The 12159-nt window shown below is 41.9% G+C and overlaps 1 protein-coding gene across 13 annotated transcripts in view; it reads right to left on the bottom strand.

Annotated features, from left to right (window-relative positions):
• Positions 1-7456: 7456 nt before the first annotated feature.
• Positions 7457-12159, bottom strand: part of shank2b (SH3 and multiple ankyrin repeat domains 2b) — a 292642-nt gene continuing 287939 nt past the window's right edge. For 11 of the 13 annotated variants that reach the window (XM_061815646.1, XM_061815649.1, XM_061815651.1 and 8 more), the window contains one exon: positions 7457-8312. In XM_061815646.1, the coding sequence (XP_061671630.1) occupies positions 7778-8312 (535 nt within the window). In that variant the 3' untranslated portion in view covers positions 7457-7777. The remainder of the gene's footprint in view (positions 8313-12159) is intronic. The other 2 variants (XM_061815655.1, XM_061815659.1) reach the window with 2 other exon arrangements.

Below are 12159 nucleotides of genomic sequence, written 5' to 3'. Positions count from 1 at the left end.
AAAAGTATCAAAGAATTGGCTTCGGAGCAAACAGAGCCATGGGAACTGAACCAAAGGGACCTTGGACATCCTTGCTGGGATGGTTGGCCGCTCTTTTGGCCATCGGGTCACAAAGCAAGCCTCCCAGGATTGTTGCCACTCGAAGCCTTTAAATACTTCTGTACATGCACTCAGTTACACATGGTTACTTACTCCTGTTAAAACGCTTATATACACATTTCAAGACTGTGCTGGGTGTTACTTCTCAGCACGTAACCATGGCACTTCTATCATAATAAAAAGCGATCCTGTTTACAATTATATGCTTTCATCTCATCCATACGGATGAAAACATCTGCATCAACTTATTTCTCGGGTTGGTTCGAGGGCAGGCAGACAGAGTGTATGTATGTGTGTTTTAACCACTCTATCAGCATAAAACCCTGAAGCCGACAAGGGATACTTTATATTGTGAAAATCAAGTACTCCAGGCAACTTGCAACCCATGAGCAGAGGAATATTTACACTGTTTACCCCTAAAGACAAAGCTCTACTAAGTGTGTGGATCCTATTACTTTCATATCTTTGCTCCACATCGTAGAAATGTATCTTTTTATTGCAGCATCATTTCAGAATACATTGGATACACGTTAGGTCATCTGGAGGCTTTTCATGGATTTGACTCGAAAGCAAATGTTTATATACACACCAGAGCTGAAGAATCTATATTAAAAAAAAAAACTGAATTTGTTTCAAATTTCCTTTTTTCAAACTGTCAAGAACATTTTCATGGGACAGTCATTATCATAATTGTTAGTATCATTCGTTCAGCGTTTTGTTTTTATTAAGTACCAGTTTTTATCGAAGTACCAGCACATGAGATTTCAATGTAGTATCATAGAAAAAAATATCTGTCTCTATGGATTAATTCTCCTTTGCCAAATCTGACAACAACATTGATGGACTAAAGTGGATAATTCCATTTTGTGCAGTACATGTAAGAAGAAGAATTTGAATTGCATTTCCATTCATCTTCCAAGCCCCGGTTCCTCACAAGGGTTGAAGGAGTGCTGGAGCCTATCCCAGCTAAAATTGGGCGAAAGGCGGACTATGTCCCGAACAGGTCGCCAGTCAATTGCAGGGGACAGAGCGACACCATCACTGAGCAGGAATCGATTCCACGCTGCCCGTGTGTTTTAGTTTTTGTCCCATTTGTTGTTCATGTCTTGTCGTGCTAGTTACGTTTTGTTTTTTTTTTTGTTTCCCCCTGGAGCTCGTCAGCCCCGCTACTTTGTGTCTCGCTCCAGCCACGCATTTCAGCTTCAGGTGTTGCTTGTTATCTTGTCAGTTTCCTTGGATTTAGTTCTCTGCTTGCTTGTAGTCCTTTCCTGGTCATCACCTCATTCTCATTTGCACTCAGTTACTGAAAGCCGTGTGGCTCTTGTCACGTTTGGTTTACATGTTGTATATCGTTATTACTTTTTGAAAATTAGTATTTCATTTTCCGTGGACCTTTTTTCCGGGTCAGACGTGGACGTCTTTGTTTATACTGATATCTCTGATCTCAATATTTGTTGTTCATAGTTGCTTACTTTCTGCAAAAACATAGTTCCAGCCAGACCTACTGTACAGTATGTGACAAGCGTATTGTTTCACCAAATTTCTTATTTCGATGTTTTGCGATTGCCTGTGACGATAGCTTAGCTATTAGAGTGGCTTTGACGTCATCTCCACTCCTTGTCCTCCCTCTGTGACGCTTGTAAGAAGTGTAGCTTTTTTTTTTTTTTTGCTTCCATGGAGGCGATGCTCGGTGACTTACAATGTGTTGACACTGGATGCAAAGGGAACTTTTGCCTCTGTGACTTGCACGCTGGGAGTTGCTGGAATTAGCAGACATCAAACAACTGTATAATGTGGAGGTGTCGGTAATGTCAGACACTGTGTGAATCTATATGCACATTTTTTTTTCTTGTCCAATATCCAGAGCAATCCCTGTTATGGCCGCAACAAGTCAATATTCGGTGATTTCCGAACCATGAAAAATAAATACAGATGTTGCTTAACAGCTGGCAGCTCTGTATACACTATATTTTTTATATTTTTATTAAATTTTGGTACTTAATATCTGACATGAAAATAAGAGTTAAATTACCCAGAATGAGGAAATTGCTCCCAAAGATGATTTTCATGATGTGAGACAAAGAAGCAGTATTTCAGGTGTGACTGTTTTCAACTGACGTCACACCTTCTAATTTAGAACACGGGCGCCATCCTGGTTTTGTGAATTCGTGTAAACACGTAACTCAGCAGGAATCGTTTCAGAAAAGCGTATGAATGTTATTGGTTGGCGAAATGGGCGTTGTAAAGCATCTTTCTTTCGATTGCCAGCTGTGATCAAGAACCAGCGCGAGAAAACAGAGCAGTTAAGCCAAGCACAATACTTGTGTGTGAATGAAATGCATGTCTCCAAAATCTGTATTTTCTGTTTTATTATAATAAGTTTGCAAAAACAAGTTACCGCACCGCTGGCTGTTTTGTGAGTTGAGTTAAAAATGTAGGCGTGGAAGTGGAGAAAAAGGAGTGGGCTCTACTTGGGACTCGTCCTGGTCGAACCTCTCTATCTCCCTCTCGGTAACAAAAATTAAAATAATAATCTACACCTCTTTTAGTGGTATAATCAACACAATCTAACACAACGCTGACTATAATCATGCAGTACATATTTAATTGTGCGGTAAACTAACCTTTAGCAGCGTGGAGACACAGGTTGCTTGCAATGGATACCGCCGCATGACGAACCAAGTTATTGATTAATTGGTTGTAGGCCTCCAGACGTTTGTAATTCTCTAGTTGGTCCACGGTATAAGCGCTTGTCGAGAAGAGGAGATAGTGGATGATGTCTGCATAGGTTACCGACGCCCACAGTTGTGTGTTCCATTTGTGTTTCTCCAAGGCATATGGGTCGATATTGTCGATCAAAGCACACATCTTGTCGTAACGGTTTCTTGAAACAACATCTAATGACCACCGATAACTTTCCAAAGTCTTTTTAGCCATCATGCGTCACTTTTAACAGTCGTACGAACATTTGTGTAACTCCGGTCTATATGCAAAAGCATTAGAGTGAACCCATCCAACACGGCCAGGTGCCCTGGATATAGTCCCATGGTTGAAAACAGTCTATTTCAAATAGATGATAGATCTTGAAAATGTATACATTCCTCTGGCATTTAGCAAATATATCATTTGGAATCCTTGACCTAATTTATTATTTTTTTTTCAAATCCTGATTTCATGTCAGATAGTGAGGGTGGAAAAAAAAATCTTTTTATATGCTGTATATAAACTTCTGGTTTCAACTGTACATCATCATAATTACTCAAAAGGTAATCTAATGTAAATATAGCCTTTGTATGAATATTTTTTGTTACAATACAAAAATATTATATAGATATATATGTATATATTCAATCATATTTCGAAATAAGCTCACATTTGGCTCCTCTGACAATGTCCCAAAAATGAATTCTAATAATGCCTTGTGGGAACTTAACTAACTCTTCATAGTGATATCAGACTTACTTCTCAATCACTTCGTGTAATCTATTCAATTCCACTCCGTGTATTTGTTAATAACGTACCAATTTTTTTCCCCACGATTGCTACCATTACATATAGCTCATTATTTTGTTTCGACTAAATCTACTGACCTAAAGACAAGCTGAAACCATCTTCCAGTACCAGTGTGGCTGGCATGCCATTGTAGAATGTTATGTTTCACAACGGTGGTTCTTTAATTTGTGCACAAGACACCCAAAAGAGGAACAGCATTTTGCCCTCCTTTGATCAGCTGTGTGAGTTGGGCCCGAGTCTATGATCACACACTTTCATAAATAAAATCATGATCATTAGGGATTAGTTGAAACTGAAGATGCAGGAAGTAGAAGTAAATACACACTAAAGGAGTGATTGAGCAGAAGTCATCTGATGTCATGTGAAAAGTGTCCTCTGACAACGGTGATTAAATATATAACTATAGTTCCATTCTTCTAAATAGTACAGAATCCTATAACAGTTAGGTCCAGAAGTATTTGGTCATTGCCAAGAAATGTTTTTTTTGTGTTTTTGCCTTTATGTAGCACAATAATGGCTTTGGAAAAAAATTGTGAGTGAAGTGTCACAATATGACATGTTCAATCCATCCAGCATTTTTCACATTTCAATTTTGGACTCAGATCAAAGATGCATAATGGAGAATTAGATTTTTATAATTAGTTGGTAGGGTTTACAAAAACCATGAGTATATCTTCGTTCGAATATTAGCCGCCACGATCAGTTTGGAGCACAACACTCATCAATCAAATAATCCATTGGCAATATCAAAGACACACGTTTGAAGTGTTAATTGAGTCATTTTGACTGATTTTCTTAATTCTGAATGAATTTAGTACCCTTAGCTGCCCCTTTTCAAAAAGTTGATAAAAAACAGAGAAATCTCAAATAAACTAATAGATTGGACCACACACAAGGTCATATTTGGAAAAATGGCATGTGTAAGTGGAATATTTTCAGTGGAATAGTGCAAAACCAGAGGGAGGCAATCTTTAGAAGAGAGACTTGATGTAAAAAAAACAAACAAAAAAAAACAACCAGTGCTTTTGAGGCTATTTTTCCAATCAAACTACAATGGAAATTTCTAAAAGCTACTGCCATTTAAGTACACATGTACTACCAGGAATATAATGCAGCATGTAACATAAATTTTCAAATTAAATTAGGTAGGATCATTACACTTTATTAGTTACTCCCCAACACTGACTACATCTGACATGCAAGATATCCTTTTGTGCAGTTAGTCAAAAAGATTTTGACGTATACAGCTTTTTGTAACTTCCGCAAAAAAAATCCTCTCTTGTTTTCGAGAAGCAGGAAGTGACGTAAAGGACAGCGGCGCCCCCTAGTGGACTCGTTTGTTTCAATTAGTTTTACCTCCGGGAAAGTAGCACGTTGTTCCTTCATGTTAGCCAAAATGCCGGCTCATTGCATTGCTGGACATTGCTTGAACACTCGGGAGAATGGAATTACCCTTCATAAGTTTGAAAGCGACCCAGTTCGTTCTGAAAAATGGATTGCATGGGTGCACGGGACGAGAGCTTCGCGGGTTCCAAATAACAGGTAGGTGTGTATACAGCTACTGAATAAAAATAAGTTAGTTTGGGGCGGACCACGTAATCGGTCTCTCTCATAACGTAACAAAAGATCCGCGTATGAAATGTGTCGATGTGCGCGTTGCCCAGCCAACAATGTCTCACTCAGACTCGTCTCGATAGTGTTCATCGCGTACTGCGGTGGCTGTGAACAACCCTCTAAAAGCAGCACGCCTCGGCTCCCTTATATGCCACCACGGCGCCGAAAATCAGCCCACCGGCAGAGGCGCCGTGTTCGGCGGTCATAGCTTCTGTGAAGGCTGCGCGTCGGGCTTTGCAACGGGGGCGGCTCTGAAGAACCCAGCCGAGAATGCGTTACTCAGTTGCGTGCGCGCATAAAGCGCCCCGGCTCGACTATGTTCATCGAGTACTGCGGCGTCTGTGAACACCCCCCTAAAGCAGCACCGCTCGGCTCTATCATAAGCCACACCGGCCGGGTGGGATGAGCCGCGATGGCTCATCTCCGCCGCGGAAGTGGATCGGACGGGGATATGGTTTGGCCGTGATCGCATATCATCTGAATATGGCTTGAAGCAATAGTGTAATATTGCCCTGAGGGCTCAAAACAATAGTGTAATATTGCCCCGGTAACTTCACTTGGTTGTTTGGTGTTGTCCTTTTCAAAAAGCGCTTCGGTGTCAGAAGGGGTGTCGGAAAAATCCAAATATCTCTGTTGTTCGGCTTCCATAGTAGCAGGCACTGCACGTTTTCAATGGCGGAAGTGACCATGACGTCAAGGACAGAGGACGTGACTAATATGGCGACCATTTGGATGTCGAGGGACACTCAGTTGTGCAACTTTGCGGATGGATGACGCACGATCCGCTCACATGTATTTTTTCGTATAGACATTGAAGTGAATACTGTTATATGTATTTTTCATTACAATATCTATTTTAGAATGTTTATAGGATTGACAGTTCCACTTTAAAGCTCCCGTACTGTGCTCGCGTTCATCAAATCACCTCTTCACTGTAGGTTTTGTGAGTGGCTATTGTTGACTCAGGTTGTGAATGAAGTATTCTGTCTGCCACGGTCCACTTGAGTTTATTAATTATTATCATTATTAATATTATTATTATTATTATTATTATAGGTCTTTTTAACTTGCGATCTGTTCCAACTGATGATTGTGCTTTTCATCACAAAGGCTATAACTTGTTAAAATATAATATATTCATATACAAACAAGTTGTTCTGGGACTTTTTCTTGCATTGCATTCTTTGGATATCAAATTGCCTGCTTCATTTTTCTTGAAGTAATGACAGAATGGGCCACTGTATACCTGAAAAATGAGCCTCGTTAGTCCAGATTCTATTAACCCACTGAAAATGAATGTACTTTCTTTAAAATTACTCTAATTCTGAAACAGTAACTGGTAAAGCTGAAAGTCAACATCAATACAAGACCCTGATTGTTTCATTTTGAATTAATGTGTACTGGAATTGCAAAACCATTGAAAAGAAAGTTTCAAATACTTCTGGACCTTTGTTGTACAATCATGTGTTGGAGACAAGATTTAAATGTATTACAATTCACACTGAAATATTTATCCCCCCGGCCCCCTCCCAACTTGCTTTCTATTTTTATTTCTCTGTAACATGCATTTCCTTCAACTGATCAATCAAACTGTTCCTTATAGATCTTTACTGAAGTAAACTTTGAATCTGGGAGGTCAACACTGCATGGATACACACTTCTTTTCAGTGCAAGGAAATAGGTTGAAATGTCCAAAACTAAATAAAAAGAAAAGAAAAAAGAAAGAAAGAATGGAAAATCAAAGCTCTAGCTTCTCTTTTGGGAATGTCCTTAATGTGCATCAGTCACACACGTGTGCACAAACCAAGCGATGGCAAGGTACCCTTTTTGTCGCCAGACAAGCTGATGTGACTTGATCCGAGTGAAGTGCTCCAATATGGTTGAAGCATTTATGGCATCACTTAGGGTCCAGGCCGTTGCCTGGCTTGGTGCCAAATTGCAGGAGCTTCTGCTCTAATGACCACGTCAATTAATGCTCTACTCTCTGAGGAGAAGGCCATTGCAGTGACAGTGTGTGTATTCATGCTTCATCTTTCCATGTCTGTGAACACCGTGTCTTCTTACTCATGGATTTGTGTGCACTAAGTGAATATGTGCTTGTAGTGGCCATTAGTTATGAATTCAAACATGAGCTAACCATTCTCGTTTGGACAAAAACAGGTGAAAAGCAAACGCGTGTCTCTACAACCTTAGATTCACCCAGAAATATAACACCAGTATAGGACTCTAGTGAAGAAATAGTCTCATATTATTCTCTAGCAAAGATAGAAAAGGATCAAAAAGAAGAAGAAAAAAAGACCAGCTCAGCTGGTTTTCATGCACCCACACACGGGACACATGGGAAAGGTCGGTCGTATTCCAAAGCTGCAGTTGGATGAGCACAAATATTCATGAGAAATAAATTACTTCCAGTTTGAGGACACAATATTTCAGAGACACTCCCTTCTCATCAACTTAGACAAAACTTCCATGACTGGAGCATGTGTCGTACAAAAAGATCTCCTGGACCCTGTGCTCAAGAGTGTGACCTGCTCTTTGCTGTCCTCTGGGCTTATCTGTCCTGCAGCAGCTTGAGGGCCCTCTCAATGTTCATGCGGTGGCCCACCCTTGTGACGCCCAGGTCTATCAAGTCTTCTTTTTGCAATGAGGGCAGGTGGGCACCCTCGATTTCATTATCCAGGAAAGCATCTCTGTGCTCTCCTAGGTGAAGGCTCTCCAACCAGTCGGCCACGTCGTACTTGTTCCATAGCTCCACAGGTTTGGAGGCAAAGGGCTTTCCTGATGCTGCCACCCCCTGCATGAGAGTCAGCGGTGACGGTGAACGCGAGCTCCCACTCCCGCCGCACGACGAGCTCAGACTGTAACCTCCACCACTGCCCATGGGAGGGGTGGGCAGGCCGAAGACATCTGTGAGTGTGGGTGATACCGATGGCGGCAGCGAAGAGCAGGGGGTGATGGAGGAGGCGGAGTCTGGAGGGCTGCAGGGGTGTGGCTGAGAAGGAAGGCTGCTTGGAGGCGTGGAAGTGAGGACGGCAGCGCCAGGGGCGGTGGTGTTGTTACGTATTCCTGAGTCGTTTGAGGGCAGCCTGAGGGAGCGGAGAGACAATGACAGGTTAGTGGAACTTGTCGTGAAAATAATGGTACAAAAGGAAGACCAACCACACTTTGCAAGGAATAAGTTCAACTCTGTACTATACACACATGGTGGCAACTATGTATAGTAAAAAAAAGATGGGTCTACGACACCATACTCTGAACCAGAGGTGGGACCAAGTCATTGCTTTGCAAGTCACGAGTAAGTCTCAAGTCTTTGGGTCTTCAAGTCCCAAGTTGAGACAGGCAAGCAGGCAAGGTGTCAAGTCACAAATCCCACACTTTAAATTTAGACTCCTTTTGAGTCATATTACCATATAAAAAATATACTTTCATATAAATACTGTATATTTAATGAGGCCAGCGCAGTGGTGCAGCTGTAGACCATTAGCCTCAAAGTTCTAAGGACTGGGATTCAACTGTATGGAGTTTGCATGTTCTCTCTGTGCCTGTGTGGCTTTTCTCCAGGCACTCCAGTTTCCTTCCACACCCCCAAAACATGCAACATTAATTGGAGACTCTAAATTGCCCATAGGTGTGATTGTGAGTAGGATTGTTTTTTGTCTTCATGTGCCTTGCGATTGGCTGGCAACCAGTTTAGGGTGTACCCTGCCTCCTGCCCCATGACAGCTGGGATAGGCTCTTGCACTCCTGCAAGCCTTGTGAGGATAAGCGGCTAATAAAATGGATGGATGGATATATTTAATGTAGATATTATATACTGCCTTCATTTATTTAATATATTTTAAAATCCATATTTATTTAGGAAAAAAAATTGGACGCATTGAGTTCACAGAACACAGTGTTTGTAAATTTCTTAAACTCCTCAAAGGCTATGAAAAGTAGTAGGGGACATTCAAAATCAATCGTCAAGGGGCAGGTTGGGGGCTGAGTTTATTGTCCCATCAAAAGTGATTAGTAGTAAGATTTCAGTTATGCCAAGGAAAAGCAATGACTTTTCTCACTTATTTATGAAATTAGATTAAACAGAACTGTCACAAGAATTTGCATCCAGCAGTGCTGCAACTAGTAACAGAGTATTCTTCTGATGAAGCTATCAGAATAATCAAGTGCAATGAGAAAATACATTTTTGCTTGGTTAAAGAGCAATTGTGAATGCACAAGAGAAAAGAAGACATTCACCAAATGAGCAATTGGTTTTTGTTGTTAGATCAGGGACAGTATTTTACATTTTCTTGTATACAAACATTTCAAGTGAGGCAATTTCAAACAAATATTAACAGATTTGTTTTAAAGTTGACATTTCTTGTGAGTTTGGAGTAGGGGTAAATTTAAACGAAGAGCTGTCTAAGAATGTCTTGGAGGTGAAAAGAGTATCAGATCGAGTGATGAGGCTGAAATTTGAAATTGAGGGTACTGTGTATAATGTGATTAGCGTCGTGCCCCACAAGTAGGATGTGACCTCGAGTTGAAAGAGAAATTCTGGAAGGAACTAGACGAAGTAGAAAGCATCCCAGAGAGAGAGAGAGTTGTGATTGGTGCAGATTTCAATGGACATGTTGGCAAAGGAAATAGGGGTGATGAAGAAGTGATGGATAAGTACGGCATTCAGCAAAGGAACTTTGAGGGACAGATGGTGGTGGACTTTGCAAAAAGGATGGAAATGGCTGTAGTGAACACTTATTTCCAGAAGAGGGAGAAACATATAGTGACCTGCAAGAGTGGAGGTAGAAGCACACAGGTGGATTATATTTTGTGCAGACGATGTAATCTGAAGGAGGTTACTGACTGTAAAGTAGTGGTAGGGGAGAGTGTAGCTCGACAGCATAGGATGGTAGTGTGTAGGATGACTCTGGTGTTGGGTAGAAAGATTAAGAAGACAAAGGTAGAGCAGAGAAACATGTGGTGGAAGCTGAGAAAGGAAGAATGTTGTGCGGCCTTTCGGAAAGAGGTGAGACAGGCTCTCGATGGACAACCGAAGCTCCCGGAAGACTGGACGATGACAGCCAAGGTGATCAGAGAGACAGGCAGGAGAGTACCTGGTGTGGTAGGAAAGGGGAAAAGGAGACTTGGTGGTGGAACCCCATAATACAGGGAGTCATACAAGGAAAGAGATTAGCGAAGAAGAAGTGGGATACTGAGAGGACTGAGGAGAGGCGAAAGGAGTACATCGAGATGCGACGTAGGGCAATGGTAGAGGTGGCAAAGGCTAAACAAGAGGCATATGAAGACATGTACACCAGGTTGGACACGAAAGAAGGAGAAAAGGATCTCTACAGGTTGGCCAGACAGAGGGATAGAGATGGGAAGGATGTGCAGCAGGTTAGGGTGATTAAGGATAGAGATGGAAATGTGTTGACTGGTGCCAGGAGTGTGCTCAATAGATGGAAAGAATACTTTGAGAAGTTGATGAATGAAGAAAATGAGAGAGAAGGAAGAGTTGAAGAGGCAAGTGTGAAGGACCAGGAAGTGGCAATGATTACTAAGGGGGGAGTCAGAAAGGCACTACAAAGGATGAAAAATGGAAAGGCAGTTGGTCCTGATGACATACCGGTAGAGGTATGGAAGCAATTTGGCAGTTTTTGAGCAACTTATTCAACAGAATACTAGCAGGTGAAAATATGCCTGAAGAATGGAGGAAAAGTGTTCTAGTTCCCATTTTTAAGAACAAAGGGGATGTTCAGAGCTGTGGGAACTATAGAGGAATAAAGTTGATGAGCCACACAATGAAGTTATGGGAAAGAGTAGTGGAGGCTAGACTCAGGACAGAAGTAAGTATCTGCGAGCAACAGTATGGTTTCATGCCTAGAAAGAGGACCACAGATGCATTATTTGGCTTGAGGATGCTAGTGGAAAAGTACAGAGAAGGTCAGAAGGAGCTACATTGTGTCTTTGTGGATCTAGAGAAAGCCTATGACAGCGTACCAAGAGAGGAACTGTGGTACTGCATGCGTAAGTCTGGTGTGGCAGAGAAGTATGTTAAAATAGTACAGGACATGTATGATGGCAGCAGAACAATGGTGAGGTGTGCCTTAGGTGTGATAGAAGAATTTAAGGTGGAGGTGGGACTGCATCAGGGATCAGCTTTGAGCAGTGGTAATGGATAGGCTGACAGATGAGGTTAGACTGGAATCCCCTTGGACCATGATGTTCGCAGATGATATTGTGATATGCAGTGAAAGCAGGGAGCATGCAGAGGAACAATTAGAAAGATAGAGACATCCACTGGAAAGGAGAGGAATGAAGATTAGCCGAAGTAAAATATATGTGCGTGAAAGAGAAAAGTGGAGGAGGAAGAGTGAGGCTACAGGGAGAAGAGATAGCGAGGGTGGACGACTTCAAATATTTAGGGTCAACAATCCAGAGCAATGGTGAGTGTGGTAAGGAAGTGAAGAAACGGGTCCAAGCAGGTTGGAAAGTCTGGCGGAAGGTGTCTGGTGTTTTATGTGACAGAAGAGTCTCTGCTAGGATGAAGGGCAAAGTTTACAAAACAGTGGTGAGGGCGGCCATGATGTACGCATTAGAGACGGTGGCACTGAAGAAACAACAGGAAGCAGAACTGGAGGTGGCAGAAATGAAGATATTGAGGTTCTCGCTCGGAGTGAGCAGATTGGATAGGATTAGAAATGAGCTCATTAGAGGGACAGCCAAAGTTGGATGTTTTGGAGACAAGGTGAGAGAGAGCAGACTTCGATGGTTTGGACATGTTCAGAGGGGAGAGAGTGAGTATATTGGTGTAAGGGTGCTGAGGATGGAGCTCCCAGGCAAAAGAGCGAGAGGAAGACCAAAGAGAAGGTTTATGGATGTGGTGAGGGAAGACATGAGGGCAGTTGGGGTTAGAGAGGAAGATGCAGGAGATAGGCTAAAATGGCAAAAGAT

The sequence above is a fragment of the Syngnathoides biaculeatus genome, chromosome 3 (genome assembly GCF_019802595.1).
Source record: "Syngnathoides biaculeatus isolate LvHL_M chromosome 3, ASM1980259v1, whole genome shotgun sequence".
NCBI lineage: Eukaryota > Metazoa > Chordata > Actinopteri > Syngnathiformes > Syngnathidae > Syngnathoides > Syngnathoides biaculeatus.
The sequence above is the reverse complement of the archived record's forward strand: the minus strand, read 5'-3'. Positions and strand labels throughout refer to the sequence as shown.